Source organism: Pleuronectes platessa, chromosome 12 (assembly GCF_947347685.1).
Source record: "Pleuronectes platessa chromosome 12, fPlePla1.1, whole genome shotgun sequence".
Classification (NCBI taxonomy): domain Eukaryota; kingdom Metazoa; phylum Chordata; class Actinopteri; order Pleuronectiformes; family Pleuronectidae; genus Pleuronectes; species Pleuronectes platessa.
The window spans coordinates 1,923,230-1,947,039 of NC_070637.1; the positions used below are offsets into that span (position 1 = coordinate 1,923,230).

Here is a 23,810-nt window from a genome sequence, read left to right on the forward strand (position 1 = left end):
GGCCTCATTTCTGCCGGTGATGACAGGGAGTACAGAGAACTGAATGAGGACTTCATATCATGGTGCCAGCGGAACTGCCTCCAGATCAACTCTGGAAAAACCAAGGAGCTAGTGGTGGACTTCCACCGGAGTAAACACTCTCCTCCGACACCAGTGAACATCCAGGGAACGGACATTGACATCGTGAGATCTTATAAGTACCTGGGTGTTCACCTAAACAATAATCTGGACTGGACTGATCACACACAGGCTACCTACAAGAAGGGACAGAGCAGACTCTATCTGCTGAGGAGTCTGAGGTCTTTTGGTGTGCAGGGAGCACTCCTGAGGACCTTCTTCGACTCGGTGGTGGCATCAGCCATCTTCTCTGGAGTGGTCTGCTGGGGCAGCAGCATCTCGACAGCCGACAGGAAGAGACTTAACAAGCTCATCAGGAAGGCCAGCAGTGTGCTGGGGTGTCCACTGGATACGGTGGAGGTGGTAGGAGACAGAAGGATGGTTGCTAAACTATCCTCCCTGATGGACAACTCCTCCCACCCCATGCGGGACACCCTGGCAGCTCTTAACAGCTCCTTCAGCCACCGCCTGATTCACCCCCGGTGTGTGAGGGAGAGGTACCGCAGGTCCTTCCTTCCTGCTGCTGTCAGACTGTACAACCAGCTGTGATCCCATTTAACATTTAACACACAACACAATTTGTGCAATTTATTTAATTATTATTATTTAATTGTTCTATTATTTACAATTTATTTACTATTTACTTTTTGTTGCTCATTGTTGTTGTTTTTGTTTCTTACTATTTTATTTATTTTTTTGCTCTTTCTTTTTTCTCTTGTTGCACTGTACCTGCGCTGCTGTTGTAAACCCTCAAATTTCCCCACTGTGGGACTATTAAAGGAATCTATCTATCTATCTATCTATCTAGGCAGCGGAACACATTTGTGGTCATGTGACCATTATGTCTTCAAGCCCCTCCCATTCCCCCCTTGCCATGAAGGAGAAGTTGGTGCTGGTGCTGTGGATAGTACGTTTTTTCACAAAAATGTTTTGCATGTAAAAGTAAATTTTCTTGCTTTGAACTTAACCAACTGTTGTGTCAAAAAAAATTGAATCAGGTAGAAAAACGTATATCATACATGTTGGTGAACTTCCAACATATAAAACCATGTGAAGAAACTATACAGGAAGACACCCTGGGACCAAACACCCCTCGCAGAGATGGAGAGTGTAGCCGCTGAGGTCATGCAAGGAAAGAAGTCCTTAAGAAAAGCTGGAAGGGATAGAAAAATTGATAAGACAACCCTGAAAAGATTCATAAAGAAAAAAGAGAAAGGGAAAGTAAAATCAGTAGCCTGGGGTGCAGTAGCTGAGGTAAAGAGAATATTCACAGCTGAGATGGAGGAGGAGCTTGCCAAACACTTGAAACAACTAGCTGACCAGTTCCATGGCCTTGCTCCAGTTAAGTGCCGTGAACTGGCATCTGAATACGCAGAGAAAAACAATATACCTGTCCCTGCCAATTGAACAGAGAAACAATGTGCAGGCAAGCTAGAGTGTGCAAGAGATCACATGAATCATAATAATCATAAATGTGCTTAATTGACCAATCCCCATGATTCTGCTACTAGTCCGATATCAGTGGTTGTCAATCTAGCTGTCGGGATTTTAACTATGACAACATGTGTTGTTATGGTAGTTTTAAAGTGGAAAAAGTAAGTGGACCACTTTACCCCGTAGCTGGGGTAAAGTGGGACACAAGACCACTTTTTTTTAAAACAATCATATTTTCACTGCCCTTTGTCCTGAAGAAATTCTGATCATTTCCATTGCTAGAAAACATCCTGAATTAATGGGAAATGTGTACATTTTACTGATATATCATTTAAATGTAAAAAAAATCCCACATTACCCCGCTCTCCCCTACTGTAGGTACATAACCGCAGTGTCAACCTGGTGTTACTGGTGTCCAACAGATGACACGTTACTTTCCTGTGAATGAATGTAAATATATTACAATGATAATTATTTCTAGTGGCCAGATACGTTATTGTTAATAATTGATGTAGGCTGTATAACAGTGAAGCAGTACAGTTCAACAGTATTAATAAAGTCCATCCCCAACAATGATCATCCAGAGATGAGTGAACTTGCTGCACTCCACACACTAAACACACAAACACGCGCGCCTGACCGCACACAGCGGTCACTGTGGTTTCAAGGATGATTCGTCAGTAACAACAGACAACAATCTACCTCCTCATTGACTTTGGCCTGTGAAAACAGACGTGGATCGTGGGGTTACATTTTAAACCCTCCCCCGTTATATTGCCAGAGTTGGTTGAGTCCGGGGTTTCAACTAAAACCAAGATGGCGGGGGGAGCAGCGACGCGCTGAAGTTGACTTTTAACTCTAAACATTTAGATTTGAAGTGCTCCCTTCCTCTGTTCGGACAGCTGCCCGCCGAGAAGTAACACCAGTGAGCCTGAAATCACTGGCAGAGCCCTGATGTTGTGACACTGTCCCGAAGCTCAAGCTTCTCCTCAGGGAGTAGCTTTGGTAGCCCCAGCAGCTAGCTGTAGCGCTATCACAGTGGTTTGTTGACTGACGTCTATACTGGGAATCATCATCACACGGATGTGCCAGCACCACAGGGCTAATAGAGCACGAAGGAGAGAAGGCCGAGGCCGCAGGTATGTTCACAGGTACATGTTCAAACTAGAGCTACACAATGAGCCTCTGCCAGCTGATGTTAGCTATGCTAATATTAGCGACAGTCTACTGAGAATGGTGCTCCAAAGCTAGCGTTAGCAAACTAACTGAAGCACATTGCTGGTTGTGCTGAAAAGTTTTCCCCCCCATTTAATTTAGGCTGCTGTGAAGTTTTCTTCTTCTTGTAAGGGCACCTTGGTGTGATACCTGTGTTTAATGTGCGCACCCGCCTGTATCCACCAGTGGCATTATCGACGTATTTAGCACTGGGATTGTTAACCTGAGGTTATGTTTTGGTATCACAGAATGGGAGCCGTGTCGATGAGATGCCAGTCGGGTTGTGGCCACTGGCTGGAGTCCCGGCTTCTCGTCTATTCAGAGCTGATCTTAACCCCAAAGCGTTTTCTAAATCGTATCTGCTGAAGCTGAAATAAATCTCACCTAGCTAAGGTTTGCATCAGAAAGCCTGAACGCATTCAGCCAAATATGTATTGTGTAAAGTCACAAACAAGTAATCATCACAGCTGTTTTCAGAAATGACATTGATTTCTCTCTTTCGCGCGCGCACACTAATGAACATGTCGACTAGACGACATGTAAGGCTCCGTTCTCACCTGGTGCTAACCACATTGAAGGACCATCTGCTTGCATCGATTTATTTGTGACTGCATTTTTAACACTGATCGTCAAATAGATTTTCTCACGATTCTCTATTCCTATGTATGCCTCTGTGACTCTCTAACTCATTTTAGACATCTACTGAACTCTGGAGATTCTCTGCAGTCTCTCTTGAGGAGGTGTACATGTGAACGCAAATGTTTGAGTGAGAGCCCCTTCTAACATGCAACAGAGACAAAATGAAAATATCAAAAAGAAGAAATATCTCAGTACACACGTGGTCATAAATGCAGACGGTGTGTGGTAAACACAAAATTATTTTATCTCTGCAGCGGAATTAACGTTATTTCCAGCCTCTGCCATCTGTTAACATGAAAGTCAGATCAAACATTTGATTGCGTTAAATATTTTAGTCCCTTTTTATTAGTGGGGTGATATTAGCTTTCATTATATACACACAAGAAACCGAGCTGAGGTTTCTTAACCCCTATCCCAATCAGAGAAACCAAGTTTCTTATATACTTAAAGGGGGCATATTATGAAAATTCCACTTTTGTAGTGCTTCTACACGTTAACTTGGGTATCTGGCATGTCTACCGTCACAAAAACTCTGGAAAAAAACAACTCCCGCGATTTGTTGTGGGTCCTCTATTTCAGAAACGACACGCTAGAGTGCGTGGAATGGGATTACGACCGAAATAAACGTCATAGTCACACCATGCCCATGTAGGGAGTCTCGCTACTAGGGGTGCAACGATTAGTCGACGTCGTCGACGAAATTCGATGACAGAATAGTTGCCGACGAATATACTCGTCGACGAGTCGTTGATTACGTCATAGCGCGTGTTTTTCGTGCTGGCAGCTGAACTAAAATTTGTTTTACGGAGGTGCCGATGGAAATAGCTGAGGAGTGAGCAATCTCGCTTCCTTCCTATCTCTGAAAGTCATTAGTCGCGGACTAATGACTCTTAGAATAGTCGTTAGTTGCAGCCCTACTCGCTACATGGCCTTCGACGAGCGAGCTAACACTAGCTGGGCTCCAGCGGCCCGGTTAGCTTGTGAGCTAAGGCTAGCAGGGGAGCCGGCCTCGGGATCCCGGCTCCCCTAGCTCGGCTCCCCTAGCTCCCCAGGGACTCCCCCCGGCTAGGGGAGCCCGGCTAGCGTTAGCTCGCGAGCTAACCGGGCCAGTGGAGCCCGGCTAGCGTTAGCTCACGAGCATTTAAGTGGCCGCATAAACAAGGGACCCCGGATCACCTCTAAACGTTGACTCAACAGTGTGGAAGGATGCTGCTATTGCGCCAGCTCAGGCTCCCACTGCTCCCACTGCGGGCCTGCGCTGGGGAGCTCGCAGCCAGGCTCACCAGGGGTGAGGGGGGCGGGGCACTCAAAACAAGTCAATCTGAGGAGGGCTGTTTTAGACGGGGTAAAAAGGGTGCTGTTTTAAATGATTCTTGTGGTATTTTGACCAAAATATGTTGCAGACATTTCATTAAGACCCCAAGGAACCCTATCAACTGTGGTAAAATGGGCATAATATGTCCCCTTTAAAAAATTGCACAGCTGCAGAAAGCTGACTGTCACTTGGCTAGTGTGTATGTATTAGGGATGGGGGGGGAAATCGATTCAGTTACGAATCGCGAATCTTGTGAATGACGATGAATCGCCATGCTGCTTCCCAATTTTTTTTTTAAAACATATATTTATTGGTTTTATATGGGAAGGGGGGGGGGGTATATGGGTTGGAGGAGTAACCTCACCCCAGAGCATGTTGACCAGCCCTTGTTTTTGCACAAGAATCTAAACATACCCAAGCACTAGCTTTGCATAGCCTATATGCAAACAACAGTGAAGCATAGCCTACTTTTTGTTTATTTCAAAGTCTATATTTTAAGTAAACTTTTATTCATTCTATTTAATTTAAAAGTAGCCTAAGTGGTATACATTTCTTAATCAGTCAGTTTGTGTGCAGTTGACAGGGACTTTACAATAATAGGGCATCTTTTTATTTATATTCTCTATTGGCTACCCGGCAGTCTTTAAGTTCATGTTAATATTTGAAATAAAACTTGTAAAGCTCTTAGTGAATTTGACTGTTGTATTTGAAGGTATGATTCAACTGTTTTCCATGGTCCAGTATTTAAAAAATAAAAAATAAATATATCGTATCGCAATACTTACAGAATCGCAATACCCACAGAATCTCAATACATATCGTATCGCCACCTAAGTATCGTGATAGTATATCGTATCGGGAGGTCCCTCCCGATTCCCGTCCCTAGTATGTATGCTGATTATTGAAGACAAGCACAGTTTTCAGTTAATTCATTAAAGAGGTAATAAACATATTTGTCAATTTAACCTGAGTCTGTGTTAAATCAACACCGTATGTATGGTATAGATTTGGCGTAGACTTGTACCCTATACTGTAGCCAGACGTGTATTCTGCAGACTTTATTATGTAACTTAAGCCGTGCCGATGGCTAAATTGATTGGTCCACTTGGTAGCATGCTTTGTCCGTGTCTGTCCGTGGCCAGACAAGCGGACAATAACCCATCCCTCCTCCAGTGTCTCACCTTTTCTGTGTTGCAGAATTATCAGTGAAACCATTGCAACATTGATAAAGTAGTGGTGTTGTTTGAGATAATGGGGACAATATTTTGTTAAATTAATAATTTTTTTAATGAAATATGCTTTAGTCCTCCAGCAGTGGCTGCAGATTTGGTTACGTCCTGGCCCTTTGCTACATGTCCTCTATCTCCCCCTTTATTACTTAACTCTGTTCTGTCAAATAAAGGCGTGTGACAGGGTAGACTGCACCAAACGCAGAGTAAGAGAGCTTATATGTTATTATATGAAGTGTCTAAGGTTTTTTGGTTGATTTATGAAGCTGTCGTAGGACAAATAAGACTAAGGTAGGCTGCCAATGCATTTATTAGATAACAAGAAAACTGTCTGTACATTTTACACTCTTTTTTTTTTTTTATGTCAATGGTTAAAGAATAGTGAAAGTCTGAAAATGTCTTAATGCCCACAGAAGTTGGAGTGACAGACAGAGACACACTTGTATTGTTTCTTAAAAAGCCTTTAACACCAGTGATACCAGCCCACCTGCCTACCTGAACACAGTATCTAATAAGCTAATGCAACAAAGGTGTTACTAGACTCATTCTCCTCCATTTGTCTTGTGAAGCTGCACCTCCAGGCTCTACTGAAACTTTTACTACAGGCAGAGATAAGCTATGCAGTGTGACTGTGGTGCTTCTTTAACCTGTCAACCCTCAGATCTCTGTTTTCGTTATTACACAAAAAAGTGTATTTGTATAGCCTGGATGCCAGACGAACTTAGCCCCGCCCACAACATTTTAGGTCGGGCGGTTCGGTCTGGAGTCGCTCCGTTGGGAAAAAATTATGCCCGACCGGGCCAATCAGATTGTCAGGGCGGGCTTTATACGATGATTGACAGATGATCAACGGTAACGTAATCAACCACGTCATCAAAGTGCCCTTGGGTTGAATTCGTTTTCAACAAACATGCCTGCCGCTGGCGAGCTGAGATGTGTAGATGCTGCCATTGAGTCTGTTTTAGAAGACATCGACAGCGTATTCATTTTGAAAGAGGAACACAGAACGTGGAGGCGACGCCAAAGCACCGCGCTAATCCCTATCGCCCCGGCGCTTGGCTGTTCACAACGGACACTGAAGCGACGCTGAACCGCCGGGCAGCGCTAATAATATCACCCGTTGATCCAGTAGATCGCTGCACGGCTTTGTGCCAGTCACACCGGAGGCTGAAGCACCGCGCTGCGGCACAACGTTTTAACATGGGAGTGGATGGGAGCCAGCTGTTATTTAAGGCTTGGCGCTGCGCTGAAGCATCCGGTGTGAACCCGGCGTCAGTAAATAACTCAAAATGCGTTGCTTAGCATACGTCACATACTACGTTGCTCTGATTGGTTGTAGGTCTATCCAATTGAGCGAAGAAGAATTTTACTTCCTGGTCAGTTGAAACACGCCTCATAATCACAGCCCAATGGAGCGGTCTCAGACTCACATTCTGACTAGAATTGTGAATCTGACAAAGTCAGGCTAGTATTTGTATGCTATTATAGAGTTTACCATGATAAATTCTCTTAATCGATTGTCGGGAGAATTAGCGATCGATTTGATTAATCATTTTATATTAAAATTCACTATTTCTAGGCTATATTAAAATGCAGTGAAAATAGAAAACAGAGTGTTTCCTCATTGAGATCTTTTTTACAAGATGAACAACTCTTGTGGCAGTTAAACGAGATCCGTTCACTGGTTACACTTGAAAATATGCGCTGCTGTACTCTTAAGCTCTGCTGAGAGAGCAGCTAGCCACCGGAGAGAGCAGCAGCTAGCCGCTGAGAGCTAGCTGGATTTGACGGTTCTCGACCTCTCAGTCCGGTTGTTGTCACGTCCTCACTACCGGAACCTCTCACCAAGACCCGGGTCTGTCCGGGTTCCCTTCCCCGTGGACTGAGAGTCCGTGTGCGGACATGAAGCCGAGGAGCGGAGGCTAGCTCCGGGCTTCTTCCTCCATCTGCTAACATCCTCACAGTGCTACGTTCCAGGCAACTCGGATATTCCGACCTCCTTCTTGAAGAAGAGCAGTGGACTCCTCAGGCGCTCATGGAGACGTAGAGCTTCGCAGTGTTGGCAGTGAACGCAACATAACATGCATTCGTTTTATCGATGAAAAAATTATTTCATCCACGAAATTCTAATGATCAATTAATCGATCGTCGATTAATTATGCCCATCCCTAGTCCCTATAGGATTTACCCATTTTGCTCCCCTTGGTACTCACTTTAACTAATGTCCAGGTTTCCATACAGATATATGGATATTCAAGACCCCTGAACTGCCTGCTCTTTGCTGGTTCCTGGTGTTTATGCTGCTGAATGGTCTTTGGGGATCCGAACGGAGTGTTCAGCTCGACTCATCAATCCATTAAACAGCAACTGCTCATTATGACGACAGTCTCCCCACACTGCTCTTTCAGCTTTCCACAATAAATGTATTATCTGTTCCTCCCCCTCATCTACCTCACCTTCAACCCATCTGACTGTCTCTGTATGGAATTTCATTATGCAGCACTAGTAATCCTCAGACAGGGAGTGGCTGGGTGTATATTAAAATGCTCTACTTGGTACTCTTAGTAGTGTTTGGATGCTGTTTGTCAGAGAATCTTCTCATGCACAGAGCCAGTGAATATTGAAAAAAAATGTCTATTGTTACAGCCCTGCAAAAATAAGTGAAATCAGTTTTTGGGAAAGTTAGATTGTTGACTGGTCATTTTGAGGCTGTAGACTGTCATGTGTTTTACAATACTTGACAGACTGTGGCTGTGTTAGTAAGTGAGTAATAATTCTCCAATCCATGGTCAAGTCCATATACCTTGGTTTTTTTCTCCACGCAGCTGACGGAATGTGAATTTGCCAGGAAGGGGGCATAATTTGATTCACATTTATAGAGATAACTGTCAAATGAAACATGAGTTTTGTTAAATAAGTAAAGTAATGACAGATCAGCAGGCTGCAGATGCAGTGGTGGCAGCAAATCTGTTGTCCTTCATTGTGAAATTAGATTTCATTTGTAGGGTCTGGAGGCTTTCACTCAGACAATTGAGTTCACACATACACCACATTTAAACACACAACATGAGACACACACAGCCAGGACTAGATTTGTGGAAATTAATAGATTATTAGATGCATTGCGACTCAGACATCTCTGCATCGATGCAATGACCAAACATATCGATTCATGTTTTCCGCTACAATCATTGTTTTAGCGATTTCCTTCCACTGAATAATTAAAACACTGCTGCTTCAGGACAGACGTACTCGTTTATACAGCTTGTTTTGCTCAAACTATATAAACAAGTATATCTTAACAAGTGAATGATCTACAACAAAATGTCGTCCAGTACCTAAATCAATTGGATTCCTTCCAAAGGCAGAATACTGACTTTTTTTAGTTATGTTTGTTTTATCTTTTGTTTTTGTGGAATATTCCTTTGACTGAATAGGTCAGAAGTGTACAGAATCTATAAGAAATGTATGACGATGGAAAACTCACTTTTTCCCTCTTGTCTCTCTGTATCCCCTTCACCTTGCCCCTCTCCACTCCTCTCTCTTCCTCTAGGAGTTTCTCTGGGATGTTCCGGCAAGGTGGCATAAGGGGGTTCCACCCCGATGCACAGACCACCAGCACAGACACATCCTCTGCGGAGACACTACACAAGCGACAAACTACTCTACAGAGAGATATGCCCACATGTAGGGTCATCTGGTCAACTGTTTGAAACGGGTGACTGACCCAGGAACAAAAACCTCAGGCTAAACTTGGGCCATTTATTTCAGACAGAGATCACCTCTGTTGGTGTTCACTAGTCAACTAAATTCAATTTCTCCCTCTTGGATCAGCAAATAGTTGTCATACCATCCATCATATAATCATCTGTCCCCCCCCTTCTTCCTTTCAGTCATACGTGCGTTTTTTAGTCCTGCAGAGCTTGAAGTGTAGATAAGGTGATGGATGATGCTGGCCATGGTGACCTAGTGTAAATGGCTATTCCCCAGCACAGCTTGGTGCCAGTATCTACAGCTCGATATTCCTCCTCCACTCCCCCTTCCTCTCATCCCTACTCCACCTCTCTGCCCTCTTTGCCTGTTCTCCGCTGCTGCTTGCTGCCCTGTTCTGCCTCCTCTTTCCAACATCATGGTAGGTGCAGGCTTGGGTGTGTGGAAATTAATGCGAGGAGTCCGCCAGCTGGAGCTTCACCGCCTTATCCTGGCACTAATCATCTTCTGCTTGCTGTCCATGGCCTTCCTAGCTTACTACGTCTCAAACAGCCCCAAAATCAAGGAGGCTCCCCCTTTACCCTTTAGTGATTGTGGTGGAGAAGGAGGCATGTCGCCAGGAACTAGTACTGGGGCTGATGAAGGAGGGCCAGGTGTGCAGAGGGCACCACTTTTCATTCCCGTGAGTCAGAGCCGCATGCGACAAGTGAAGGCAATGGACAATTCCAGGACAGAGCCTGTAGTTCTGGTTTTTGTAGAGAGCATTTACTCTCAGCTTGGCCAGGAGATTGTAGCCATATTAGAGTCCAGCCGCTTCCACTACCGGACCGAGATTGCTCCTGGTAAAGGTGACATGCCCACATTGACAGAGCATAACCGTGGACGTTACACACTTATTATCTATGAAAATGTGTTGAAATATGTCAATCTGGATGCATGGAACCGTGACTTACTGGATAAGTACTGTGCTGAGTATGGCGTAGGTGTCATTGGCTTCTTCAAAGCTAATGAAAACTCTCTCCTCAGTGCACAGCTTAAAGGGTTTCCCCTCTTTCTACACTCACATCTTGGACTCAGGGACTACCGCATCAATCCCAGTGCTCCTCTACTCTACATTACCAAGCCAAACCAATTGGAGCAGGGCTCTTTACCAGGAGATGACTGGACCATTTTCCAGTCCAACCACTCTACATATGAACCAGTACTATTGGCCAGCACCAAGTCCTCTGAGGCACTGGCACATTTTGGACCTAGCCACCTGCGGGCCCTCCATGCGACAGTGGTCCAGGACTTGGGGCTACATGATGGCATTCAAAGGGTTTTCTTCGGGAACAATCTAAACTATTGGCTCCACAAGCTTGTGTTTGTAGATGCCATCGCCTACCTGACAGGAAAGAGACTGTGTTTGTCCCTGGACCGCCACATCTTGGTGGATGTGGATGATATCTTTGTTGGCAAGGAGGGAACCCGTATGAAGGTGTCAGATGTGGAGGTAGGTGAGCCTTGTCAACAAACAAGGCTAAATTGTATTTAGATAGAATAGACATTCTATATTTAATGGCTTCTCACACTGCATAGTGGTTGGTTGTGAGATATTAACTAACACACATTCATAAAATGAATGTTATAGTTAAGTGGTTAAAACTTTTTTTTAAAATTTTTTAATCTTTCTTGTTGGAGCTCCTCATATTAAAAAGTTCCACAAATTTTTTTTTAGAACATCATTTATTAAGCCTTTTAGATAACTAAGCAAATGCATCATGTTGTCTTTGTGTTCCTTTCACAGGCATTACTCAACACTCAAAACAAACTGAGAGCATTGGTCCCTAATTTCACTTTCAACTTGGGATTTTCTGGAAAGTTTTATCACACAGGTACGCAATATCTACATCATCTTATAATACCCCTGTGTATCTTTGTATCTGTAAAGAGTCTAGAGCACATTTTTTTATTTTTTTATTGCAACATTTTAAAGTTCTTCAAATCAAGACAGCTCTAACATGACAATTTATATAAAATCACCAACTCCTCTAATCCCTCCTCTCTCCCTATTCCTTCGCCATTCACCTACATCCATATTGTACAGTGTCACGAAAGCCAAAAGCTGCTGGGAGAAATGTGCTCAATTGGTCGGGCAAGAGGCTGACAGGAAATAGCGTGGTAGGGTTGTAGACATAACCTGTAGAAGCTTGCTAGCTAGAAGCTCTTGGGATTGTTGGCTTCTGGAAAAGCTTAAGCAAACCTGCAATGCTGCCTTGAATGTTTATGAAAAAGCAGTTGAGGGGGTTTGAGAGTTTGAAAGTTAAGAAACAGGAAAATGCCAAAAATCTACAACTAAAAGAAAAAATATAGGCACCCCTGCAGAATCGGATGTAATTTTTATAGACATGTTTTTTACACATTAGAAAGCGGACACTGTTAAAATGTTTAAATTAAATTTATTCGAGAAGAAAAAACTCAAGAATATGTTTACACTGCATTATTTCATGTATAGTTGAAGCTGAACTGCAATGATTAATGGACACTGGTGCCCTGGGATGTTATAAAGTATATGCATTTGAGAATGCATGTGTTTGCTTACAGTGCCTTGCATAAGTATTCACCCCCCTTGGACTTTTTCCCATTATGTACTGTTACTAACTGGAATTCAAATAGACTTAAATAAACTTTTTCCCGTTTGATCAACAAAACATGCATAGTACTTTGGAGGTGCAAAATAAATTTTATTGTGACACAAACAATAATGAGAACAAAAAAGTTGACATCTGTTGGGTGCATAAGTATTCACCCCCCTGTGTCAATACTTGGTAGAACCCCCTTTCGCTGCAAGTACAGCTGCAAGTCTTTTGGGGTATGTCCCTACCAGCTTTGCACATCTAGAGATGGAAAGGTTTGTCCATTCTTCTTGGCAAAAAAGATGAAGCTCTGTCAGATTGGATGGAGACCGTCTGTGAACCGCAATCTTCAAGTCTTGCCATAGATTCTCTATTGGATTGAGGTCTGGGCTTTGACTGGGCCTTTTTAAGACATTAACATTCTTTAATCCAAACCATTCCTTTGTAGCTCTGGCTGTATGTTTAGGGTCATTGTCCTGCTGGAAGATGAACCTCCGCCCCAGTCTCAAGTCTTTTGCAGACTGCATCAGATTTTCTTCAAGGATTTCCCTGTATTTGGCTCCATCCATCTTTCCCTCTATTCTGACCAGTTTCCCTGTACCTGCTGAAGAGAAGCATCCCCACAGCATGATGCTACCACCACCATGTTTCACTGTTGGGATGGTGTGCTCAGGGTGATGGGCAGTGTTGGGTTTTCGCCACACATAGCGTTTTGCATTGAGGCCAAAAAGTTCAATTTTGGTCTCATCTGACCAGAGCACCTTCTTCCACATGTTTGCTGTGTCTCCCACATGGCTTCTGGCAAACTCCAAACGGGATTTTTTATGGATCCCTTTCAACAATGGCTTTCTTCTTGCCACTCTTCCATAAAGGCCAGATTTGTGGAGTAGACGACTAATAGTTGTCCTGTGGACAGATTCTCCCACATCAGCTGTGGATCTCTGCAACTCCTCCAGAGTAACCATGGGCCTCCTGGTTGCTTCTCTGATTAATTTTCTCCTTGTCCGACTCTTCAGTTTGGGTGGACGGCCTCCTCTTGGTAGGTTTGCGGTTGTGCCATATTCTTTTCATTTTCTTATGATGGATTTTATGGTGCTCAGAGAGATGTTCAAAGCTCTGGATATTTTTTTATAACCTAACCCTGCTTCATATTTCTCCACAACTTTATCCCTGACCTGTTTGGTGAGCTCCTTGGTCTTCATGATGCTGTTTGTTCAGTAATGATCTCCAACAAACTCTGAGTCTGTCACAGAACAGGTGTATTTATACTGAGATTAAATTGCAGACAGGTGGACCCTATTTACTAATTATGTGACTTGCAAATGTGACTTGTGAATGCAATTGGTCGCACCAGATCTTTGTTAGGGGTTTCACAGTAAAGGGGGTGAATACATATGCACTCAACACTTTTCAGATTTTTATTTGTAAATAATTGTGAAATCCATGTAATATTTCCCCCCACTTCCAAATGATGCACTATTTTGTGTTGGTCCATTACATAAACTCATGATGAAATAAATTTGAATCTGTGGTTATACCATGACAAAATGTAGAAAAGTCCAAAGGGGTGAATACTTATGCAAGGCACTGTATATCTGAGTTAGGTGTATGTGTGGCTTATCTCTAATAAAAAAACCTATAGCCTGTTTTATATAGCGTGAGAAATTAGACAAAAATCAATCAATACAGCAAATCAAATCAAAGTTTATTGTCACATGGACCAAATAACTTCATCCGAGCAGTGCAGTTCTTATGACCTGGCAGGCAACTTCTACATAGTAGTGGGGCAATACCAGATACAAATATATAATATTAACATATAACATAACATTTAATCTAGTAACATATAACACAACATAGTATAACAATTTAAATTTAAATGAAGGGCTAGCAGCAGTTTACAGGGTGAAGGAGTGAGGAATATTAAATTAAATAATATGCATATATGTGTAGTAAGTGTAGTTGTATGAATGGGGTAGCAGAATGTACATGATGATGGCGACTGTTTAGTGGGTCAGTGTTGCTGGTTCAGAAGCCTTATGGCCTGGGAGAACAAGCTGTTTGTGAGTCTGGTAGTCCGTGCTCGAATGCTCCGGTAACGTCTACCAGACTGCAGCAGTGTGAGAATTCCATAGCCTGGGTGGCTGTGGTCCTTTATGATGTTCCGTGCTTTTCTTAGGCATCTTGTGTTGTTATTTTGGCACCATGTTACTATAAGCGGTCTCATCGTTGTTAGAGATGAGACCCAGGATGGTAGTGTCGTTAGCTAAATTAATATTAAAATTAAAATTTAATAAAACATTTTTACAGCGGAACTGACAACATGCATGTACCTAAGCTTTGTAATGATTGTTACTAAGAGTGATTTTAATTTGTCAGCTCAGGGCATCTGCCGCCAGCCCAAGCAGCAGTGCTGTTTTCCCTCTTCAAAATCCATCACTCAATATGTGGATGTCACTGAAATAATTTTAATGTACCTCAACATGAGACCTGTGGATGCTTTGGAGGTAAAAACGGGGTGAATGTAACTGATGATAGAAGTTACATTTGGTTCTATACTGACACTGACGGACCCTGTTCGGACATGTTATTGATATCAGTCCTTAATGATCCGTGCATAAATAGACTCCTAAGTGCAAGGGTTAGGGTTGCATCAAGGACACCTTTAAGATTTACTTTAAAAAATAAAAAAAATACAATAATTATCAGTCGGTTAGTGTTGCTATAGCGTCGATAAGGGAGCTTTTCACTTGATTATTACTGTGTGTTTGCATGTGCATTCAGGTACTGATGAGGAGGATCGGGGAGATGACATGTTGCTGCAGCACAGGATGGACTTCTGGTGGTTTCCTCACATGTGGAGCCACATGCAGCCTCACCTCTTTCACAATGTCAGTGTCTTGGCTGAGCAGATGAGGCTCAATAAGATCTTCGCTCAGGTTAGCTGCATTGATACACTACCCTGGCCACTGCCACAGTGTGAAGAATTTAATTGTTCTTGCTGCATTATTTAGTTAATTAGCTTGTTGCCCGAAGATTTGTGTGTGTGGTTGATAGAAATGGTTGAAGGCTTGTGTATCTGCAATGCTATTTACTGGAATGACAGTGATGTCACTTTCAAAGTGTATTTACGTCTTTTCCATTTCTTCATATACTCTCAGGTCATATCAATCAATCAAATTTTATTTGTATAGCCCATATTCACAAATCACAATTTCTCATAGACAACACTGTTAAAAAGATTTGGGCATGTTCAATATTTATACAAGGAGTACCTCTCTACTCTTTTCCTCCTGACAATTTGATATGTTTTGTCTTCTTGCCTGTTCCTCTTTCTACCCACTCATTGATCCACATTCTGTTCTCACTCCACACCTCCCTCTGCAGGAGCATGGTATCCCAACAGATATGGGCTATGCCGTGGCTCCACACCATTCTGGGGTTTACCCAGTTCACAGTCAGCTCTACGAGGCCTGGAAGTCTGTGTGGGGTATTAAGGTGACGAGTACAGAGGAATACCCCCATCTAAGGCCAGCTCGATATCGTCGTGGCTTTATCCATAATGGAATCAAGGTCAGTTTGCTGTCCTTGTTCAATACTTGCATTTCAGTAATTTTCCCAAGGGTTAACTTTTCTCAAAGGCGTTAGTAACACATGTAATATGATAAATGAAAACAAAAATTTATTAATTCCGCACATTGTCTAGTGGGGCAGTATTTTGGGTTTTCCTGGCCGAAAATAAGGTGGTGATGTTACTTAGCCGTCAGCATCAGTTCGGGGCAGATCCACTGCCCAGGCCAGAGTGCGCACAGCCCGGATACAGCCCAAGAAGACATCCATGGAGCCAATCACAGCTCCACTAAGTCTGGCTAACTATTGACTCATGCCTCACTGCTGTCTAAGCCTTGATTTTAGAATGTAGCTAAAATGTTTAGAGTTATTAAAAATGTCAAGAAGACGGAGACTGAAGAGCATGTACACACCCTTAAAAATATATGCCAAACACTGATGGAAAACTGACGGCTCATTTTGTGTGTTTTAGGTATTGCCCAGGCAGACCTGTGGTCTGTTCACCCATACGATTTTCTATAATGAATATCCAGGTGGCTCGAAGGAGCTGGACAAGAGCATCAGAGGAGGGGAACTCTTCCTCACTGTCCTACTGAACCCTGTAAGAACACCACCCCCTATGTATACAGGTGATAAAAAATCACCTGCTATCAACATGCTGAACTGAACTGTTTTCAGGTGGTTTACAGATTGATATCCACTTGTTTGATTTTAATTGTAACAAATATTTGGTGTAGACCCCGCAATTGGACAAATCTAAAATCTAAACTTAATTTTGGAAATAAGTCACCCATTACGATTTACTGACACAAGTTTTGACACAAGTCCAGCTTTGTGTGCTCCGGACAACAAATGTTCAAAATGCTTGACCTTCTGCTATCTTTGAAATGTATTAAACCAAATATTCAGTAATCATCATTAGATCAAGCTTATTAGAAATTATATGAAGCTTGTGGATATTTAATTAAGATTATGTGGCTTGGCAGGAAAATGGCAACATCATAAATCATAATTCCTGTTAGATATCTTCAGGCAATTTTTCCATTACAGCATCTTGTTGCTCAAAATATGTCTTGTAATATTACAGGCACATGAGGGGCATGCAATTTAAAAAAAAAACTTGATTTTCACCTGAGGGGGACTTAAAATACAAAATGTGTACCATAGATGGATAGATAGATAGATAGATTACTTTATTCATCCCCGAAGGGAAATTAAGTCGTCATAGCAGCCGGTACATTTGAATACAATAAAATACAATAGAATAAAATAAAAATATTGAGGTAGAAAGAATAAAAACAGAAACAAGATAAATAGGTAGATAAGGTGCAGTGGCAAGATGATGGTAATAGTACTGATGATATGCTGGTAATGTTATTGTTATACAGTATATAAAAATAGTACAGTATAGTATATAAATATAATATATATTTATATATGATAGTAATTATATCAGTATAATAGCAGTATATAGTAATAATAATAATGGCAGCAACAGTATATATAATAATAATAGTAAATATAATAATAACATGTACACATGTATAAATATGTGTATATAGACTTATATATACAAATAATATACAAAGAGTATGATATGATATATAGTAGAGGTATCAATATAAGTATTTTACTATACAATAGATAATATAATATATTATGAGTGTGAGAATATGTAGACAATGTGCAGAAGACCATATTATGTATAAAATGATATGTAGTATCAATATGGTTTATATTAACACATATCACATATGATGTGAAGTAAGTGTTCCAGTATATGGAGCGGCGTGTTCTACAGGATACACAGTGCAAGGAAACAGGTATGTTTAGTGCAGTTCAGTGATGGTGGCTCTGACAGAGGTAGATGAGTTGTACAGTCTTACTGCGATTGGGAGGAACGATTTCCTGTATCGTTCCTTAGAGCAGCGGGGTTGAATGAGTCTGTGGCTGAAGCTGCTCCTTAGCTTGTCCAGTGTTTTGTGGAGGGGGTGAGAGGGATTGTCCATGATTGCCAGCAGTTTTGCCAGCATCCTGTCCTCCACCACCTCCTCCAGGGTGACAAGCTTAGAGCCAACCACAGACTCTGCCTTCATAATGAGTTTTTTCATTCCTTTGCCTTGATGCCCGCACCCCAGGACACCACAGCAAAGAAGATGGTGCTCGCCACAACAGACTTATAGAACATCTGCAGCATCTTGTTGCAGACATTGAAGGACCTGAGCCTCCTCAGGAAGTAAAGCCGGCTCAGGCCCTTCTTGTAGACGGCCTCTGTGTTGGTGGACCAGTCCTATCCAAATTGTCTTAAGAATATGGGGCTAGTCATAACATTAGGACAGTCCCAGTTGGGGCATAGACAATAAAAAATTACAGGGGGTTGAAAAAAATTGCCCATAACTATAATATAACAGTTATTTTGGGCCGATATCATTTGCTCTGGTGAGAACTAGACGTTTTGTGCAGCAAAAAACACAGTGCCCCTTGATCGGCTATTGAAACTTGAATGAATAACCATGTCCAACCATGGCCCTCACAGTCTGGTGTGGTCACAAAGACGCAGATGTGCTTGCTGAAAAAATTCTATTTCTGTCTTTATCTTCTGAAGGTGTGAGAATACCCTTAATCTTTCGATGGGCCCACCAAGCCCTCTCACACTCACACCTTATCCTATTATAACACTTTGTTTTAACTATTATTATTTAATTGTTTTAAGTTGAAACTAAATTTGTAAAAACATTGTGCCCTCTCAATCCAGATCAGTATCTTCATGACCCACCTGTCTAATTATGGCAATGACCGACTGGGTCTCTACACCTTTGAGTCTTTAGTGAAGTTTGTCCAGTGTTGGACTAACCTCAAGCTGCAGACACTGCCCCCCGTCCAACTCGCTGAAAAATACTTTCAGATCTTTCCTGAGGAGAGAGATCCCCTCTGGCAGGTTGGTATACCGATTTACTTATCATATTTTCAGACAGTTGCATATGTACAGTTGTTGTGCGTGCGACAACTGTGGCCGGAGGCATTATGTTTTGAGGTTGTCTATTCAACCCTCACAGTGATCGATCTCAATATTTTAGGATTACATTGTGAACATTTCTTCCAAATTGTCAGACTTTCACCTGGACTCAAAGATGAGTTTCTCTGCTTCACATCAGCAGCAAATCCTCAGCAGGATTCAGGCGAGGGATGGTGCAGCAAACACTGCAGGACACAATGTATTAATAACAAGATCACAGGATTTTATTTACCACACACCGAAACTGGATGCCCTTATCTCCACAAATTTTCTTGACATCTTAGTCCGTCTTCAATGTGTGGCAGACTTTCTTTTGGTTTCATTTTTACGTCTGTTCCCCCCATATTTTTATGAAATATGATATTAAAGTTAGACTCCAATGTGTACTCATCTATTTTCCCCTTTTTATAGAAAGCTCTTTAAGTGTTGAAAATGTTGATCTCATGTTTATAGAACCCTTGTCATGACAAGAGACACAAAGATATCTGGTCTAAAGAGAAGACCTGTGACCGACTCCCCAAGTTCCTCGTCATTGGACCACAAAAAACAGGTACCACTCTTTCTCTTTCTCAGTTTTCCTCTTAATCTTTGTCTGTATATGTCTCTCTAGTGTAAATTTGTTCTCTTGATTTAAAGGCACTACAGCGCTTCATTCATTCCTCAGCCTCCACCCAGCTATCACTAGTTCCTTCCCCAGCCCCACCACCTTCGAGGAAATCCAGTTCTTCAGTGGAGCAAATTATGACAACGGGATTGACTGGTAAAGACAACACATTCAAATTCTGTACACTGCTTTCAGGAAGGCCTCAACATTCAGTCCCTCTAGAAGTGTGAAGTGTAGAGGTGTTAGGTGTGTAGGGACCAGAAATATTGTTACATGGGACCAACAGGATAAAGATAACCTCTAAAGACTGAAATGATTAAATTATTTAAAAAACAACCCCATTCATAAAGCTGAATGGAGGATTCAGGACTTTAGTGTCAACTTGTATTTCACAGCCTGAGCTGAGATATTGCTGATGCCCAAGGTCTTTACCACATGCCGACTTTACATACAGTATGCATCCATATACTTGTGACAGGTTTTACCAGTTCGGAGATGTCATCTCTTCATCAATGAAAATTCTCTATTTCACAAATTGCTATGATTATAATTGGAGCATAAAACCTCAATAAAATAGATCAGGGATGTGAAGACTTCAGAAATGAGTTTAACTGTACTTGTTTTTTTTCCCGTCTTCTCAGGTACATGGACTTCTTCCCATTCCCTTCTAATGTCAGCACGGATTTCATGTTTGAGAAGAGTGCTAATTACTTCGACACAGAGGTGGCTCCCAAGAGAGCTGCTGCCCTGCTGCCCAGAGCCAAAATTCTGTCAGTGCTCATCAACCCATCAGACAGGGCTTATTCCTGGTATCAGGTGAGAAACTATCACTATCGCACAACTGTGCACACATTGGACTTCCTGGTGGCAGTTAAAACCCTCTTAACTATCAAGATTGTTTATGTCCTTGTGTTTTAATGACCATAGCACCAGAGGGCCCACCAGGACCCTGCAGCCCTCAACAACACGTTCCATTTAGTGGTGACAGCAGGCCCCTCGGCCCCTAAGGATCTGCTGGCCCTTCAGAGACGCTGCCTTAGCCCCGGGGCCTATGCTACTCACCTGGAGCACTGGCTGCAACACTATCAGCCCAACCAGGTAGCACACACCACGGCTTCTGATACACAATTCAGCTGCTTGAAAATATAGATACTTGGTTTTAGAAATAGTTAGCTCAATCGCGAAGTGACCTTGATCTGTCAAATTGAACTCATTGAAACTTGTGCACTAATAAAGGATGGCAACCGAGATGAAAAGTGGACTTTTACCTAGGAGGCAAAACAGCAGGTGGTCAAGCCTCCTCTGAGATCTATAAACGTGTCAGTAGGAATGTGATATTTGTTATTATACTGTGAGTAGTACAGAAACTGCTATTATGGTGTGGATTCTTCTCTCATCCAGCTTACAACCCAAAATATTTTCACTTTCACCTTTTTTACTGTGTTTCGGTCTGTGCGTGTGAGTGTAAATTCTGCCTCTCAGACACAGAGAGAAGTGGCACAACTCTCTAAATGTTGGTGACATTCTTATGTAAATAAACATGCATGTAAACACAATGCGCAATCTATATATCATACAATAAGTTGATATAATTATTGCGACAGGCCTAATCGGCCTGTTGTTATGATCGTTGTTTTGAGAAAAAGAAAGTCAGCTCAGCAGTGATGGTCATAATTCATAACGCATGTAGGGGAAACAATGCAGAGATCACACAATATACTGGCTTTTCTGATGAACCAGATTTTATATTGTTATAGATTCATTACCTCTGGTAGACGCCATTCAACACAGTAATGCTGCATTCACACTAAACATCTTTGTACTAGAACTAGCTCATGTTCGTTACTGTGTCATAAAGTACAGGGACCTGCAGAATGTGCATCAGTTCAATGAGTCAGAGAAACCTATAATGGAATCACTTCTTGTTCCTCTGTTGGATGACTGTGTGTTTGTCTGTTTGTGTTTTAGGTGCACATTGTGGATGGGGCCCTGCTGCGGTCCAACCCAGCACTAGTGATGGAGGGAATCCAGAGATTCCTTGGTGTCACTCCGATCTTCAACTACACCCAGGCTCTAATGTTTGTAATACACTCACACACATGCACTTATGTAGAGAATGTTTTAACAGCGTATAAGAGAAAGCAACCCAGCTATTATTTTGTGTACCGTGTGTTAGAGGTGTTGTCCTGTAACATACTTGTGTCTGCAGGTATGATGACAGCAAAGGTTTCTGGTGTCAGCGGGTGGAAGGAGGGCGGGCCAAATGTCTGGGGAAGAGTAAAGGCAGGAAATACCCAGAGATGAGTTCTGAGGTGGGTTTACACTTCACACTCATCACAGTGCCTCACTCTCTCTTTACAGGTGGTGTTTGCCATCTGATCTATCAGTAATAATAAAACCATAGATGCCAATTAAATAGCTTAGATATAGGAATACAGTGACTTCAATGGTGTCAGCAACACATTAATTATGAGTAGAGTTTTTCATAGAAAAGTTTATTGTATAAAATGGTGTTCAAATACACTTTAAGTGGGGGCACTGTATGTCGACTAGTTATGCTGCCGATGACAGTCCTCTACAAATGCACTATTTGTTTGTGTTGACAATTTGTTAAGTTAAAATGTTATCATCCCAAGTCTTTTTTGAATGAAACAACAGTATACATCTGTAAGGCCTTTTTAAATGTTTACATCCTCAATCTGGAACTGTTTGATATAGAGCGGAAGTTCCATTAAAACCTGAGCTGAGTAATAAGAAGATTATTTTACCTTTTGTTTTCCTCGTCTTACCTTTATGTCTTTGTGTGTGTAGTCACGTTCCCTTTTGGCAGATTACTATCGTGAGCACAACATGGAGCTGCTTCGTCTGCTAAATCGACTCGGCCAACCTCTGCCGTCCTGGCTCCGCCAAGAACTCCAGAGCACCAGCTGGAGCTGAGGCCCATAAGCTCACAGACAGACACATCTTACAGAAACCGGGACTAGAGTCTGTGGATGAGCCAACATTTGGCTCTGGATTAGACTGGACTACCTAATCTGGAATCTACAGCCGCACACACTAGAAGAGCTGCAAGGTTTTAGCTGATGCTTCTGATGCTCCTGTGTGCACCATTAAAGTGTTGGTCCCTGTTGGGGAAGGATCCCATTGGACTCCTACCCCCCAACTCTTGATTTGTTGCCAACCTTTTGCGAGCACTAGGCAGCTGTCAACCTCGTGTGTGGGACGAGTCAGGGTTAGGGCTGTCATTGCACACATCAGTTTTCTGTTGATCCAGAGGACTGGGTGGCCAGAAGGTTTGAGGCATAAAGAACAGATCCGATTGCCTTAATGTGAGGAGAGAAACTCAGAGTGAGAACATGCAAATGTGGAGTGTACGAGAGGACGCAGGACTAACATGAACAAACACATAGACACGCGCATGTCTCCACGAGAATGATTGTAAAGCAGTACATTTTCAATATCAATTGTATATGTTTGGTTTGGGGGAAAGGTTGGAAACAGACAGACAGTCCGTATCCTGGTACAGACTTCTCTGACACACCTGACTTAGTCAAGGTGCTGTGTCCTTCTATCCTAACCGTTTCAGTGTGAGACAGTTTAAATGGATTTAGTTACAATGTTATGTAAATACCTATTTTTGATTCGTAACTGAAGCCCAGATTTGGTCCAGGCTGTGCCCTCACTATCATGATGTGACTGTCAGAGATCAGCTTCTACACTCTACTTCACCATAGCAACGTCTGCATCCATTCTCCAGCTTTAATTTAAGATTGCTTACATTCTTGCTTTTAATCTAAATACCCTCCATGTTTTAATAAAAGGAGTAAAGTACACCACATATTGTGCTGAGTATTGGTTGTTGTAGAACTTTTAAATAACTTGTCAGTTACTTGAGTTTTCAGTGTGATTATGGTTGAAGATTTCATGCTTCAGGACCAGAGTGAAATTTCAGGCTTGACCTCAGCTCTTTATTATTTAGTGAGATGTATAGACCCTTTTTTACAGTAGCCATTTTGACTTGATGGAGCATATAAAAACAATGTTATTCATCATAATAATGAAGACTGTTTTAGATGGATAGATAGTCTTATTGAAAGTGATTAGTAACATCGACCACTTTGTCAAAAATAACTGCTGTGAAAAAGATGTCCTAGTCAGCAGTGCTCTGCTCTGTAATGGCATGGCTCTGAATGGAGACTTCTCTCTTGCAATGGATGCTGATGCTCATGGGGACTGCAATGTTATGAGTCATTACACACACCAAGATAAGGGTACAAGATTAATCAGACACAAAGATTAAGTATATACAAGTGTCAGCTCACAACTGTGGATGAATTTCCCCGGG

At 42.1% G+C, this 23,810-nt stretch overlaps 1 protein-coding gene across 2 annotated transcripts; it reads left to right on the plus strand.

The window, feature by feature from the left end:
- The first annotated feature begins 2,315 nt into the window (after positions 1 to 2,315).
- Positions 2,316 to 23,298, plus strand: ndst2a (N-deacetylase/N-sulfotransferase (heparan glucosaminyl) 2a). 2 transcript variants are annotated; one of them, XM_053436009.1, is made up of 14 exons: positions 2,316 to 2,702; positions 9,503 to 11,152; positions 11,447 to 11,534; positions 15,060 to 15,214; positions 15,663 to 15,848; positions 16,318 to 16,446; positions 18,601 to 18,783; positions 19,315 to 19,411; positions 19,498 to 19,621; positions 20,107 to 20,281; positions 20,393 to 20,563; positions 21,434 to 21,543; positions 21,675 to 21,777; positions 22,277 to 23,298. In XM_053436009.1, the coding sequence occupies exons 2-14, from the start codon at positions 10,079 to 10,081 to the stop codon at positions 22,400 to 22,402; spliced, it is 2,721 nt and encodes a 906-aa protein (XP_053291984.1). In that variant the 5' UTR covers positions 2,316 to 2,702; positions 9,503 to 10,078; the 3' UTR covers positions 22,403 to 23,298. The 2 variants fall into 2 exon arrangements, with proteins under 2 accessions (XP_053291984.1, XP_053291983.1); XM_053436008.1 differs by having other exon boundaries at positions 2,316 to 2,690.
- Positions 23,299 to 23,810: the final 512 nt, after the last annotated feature.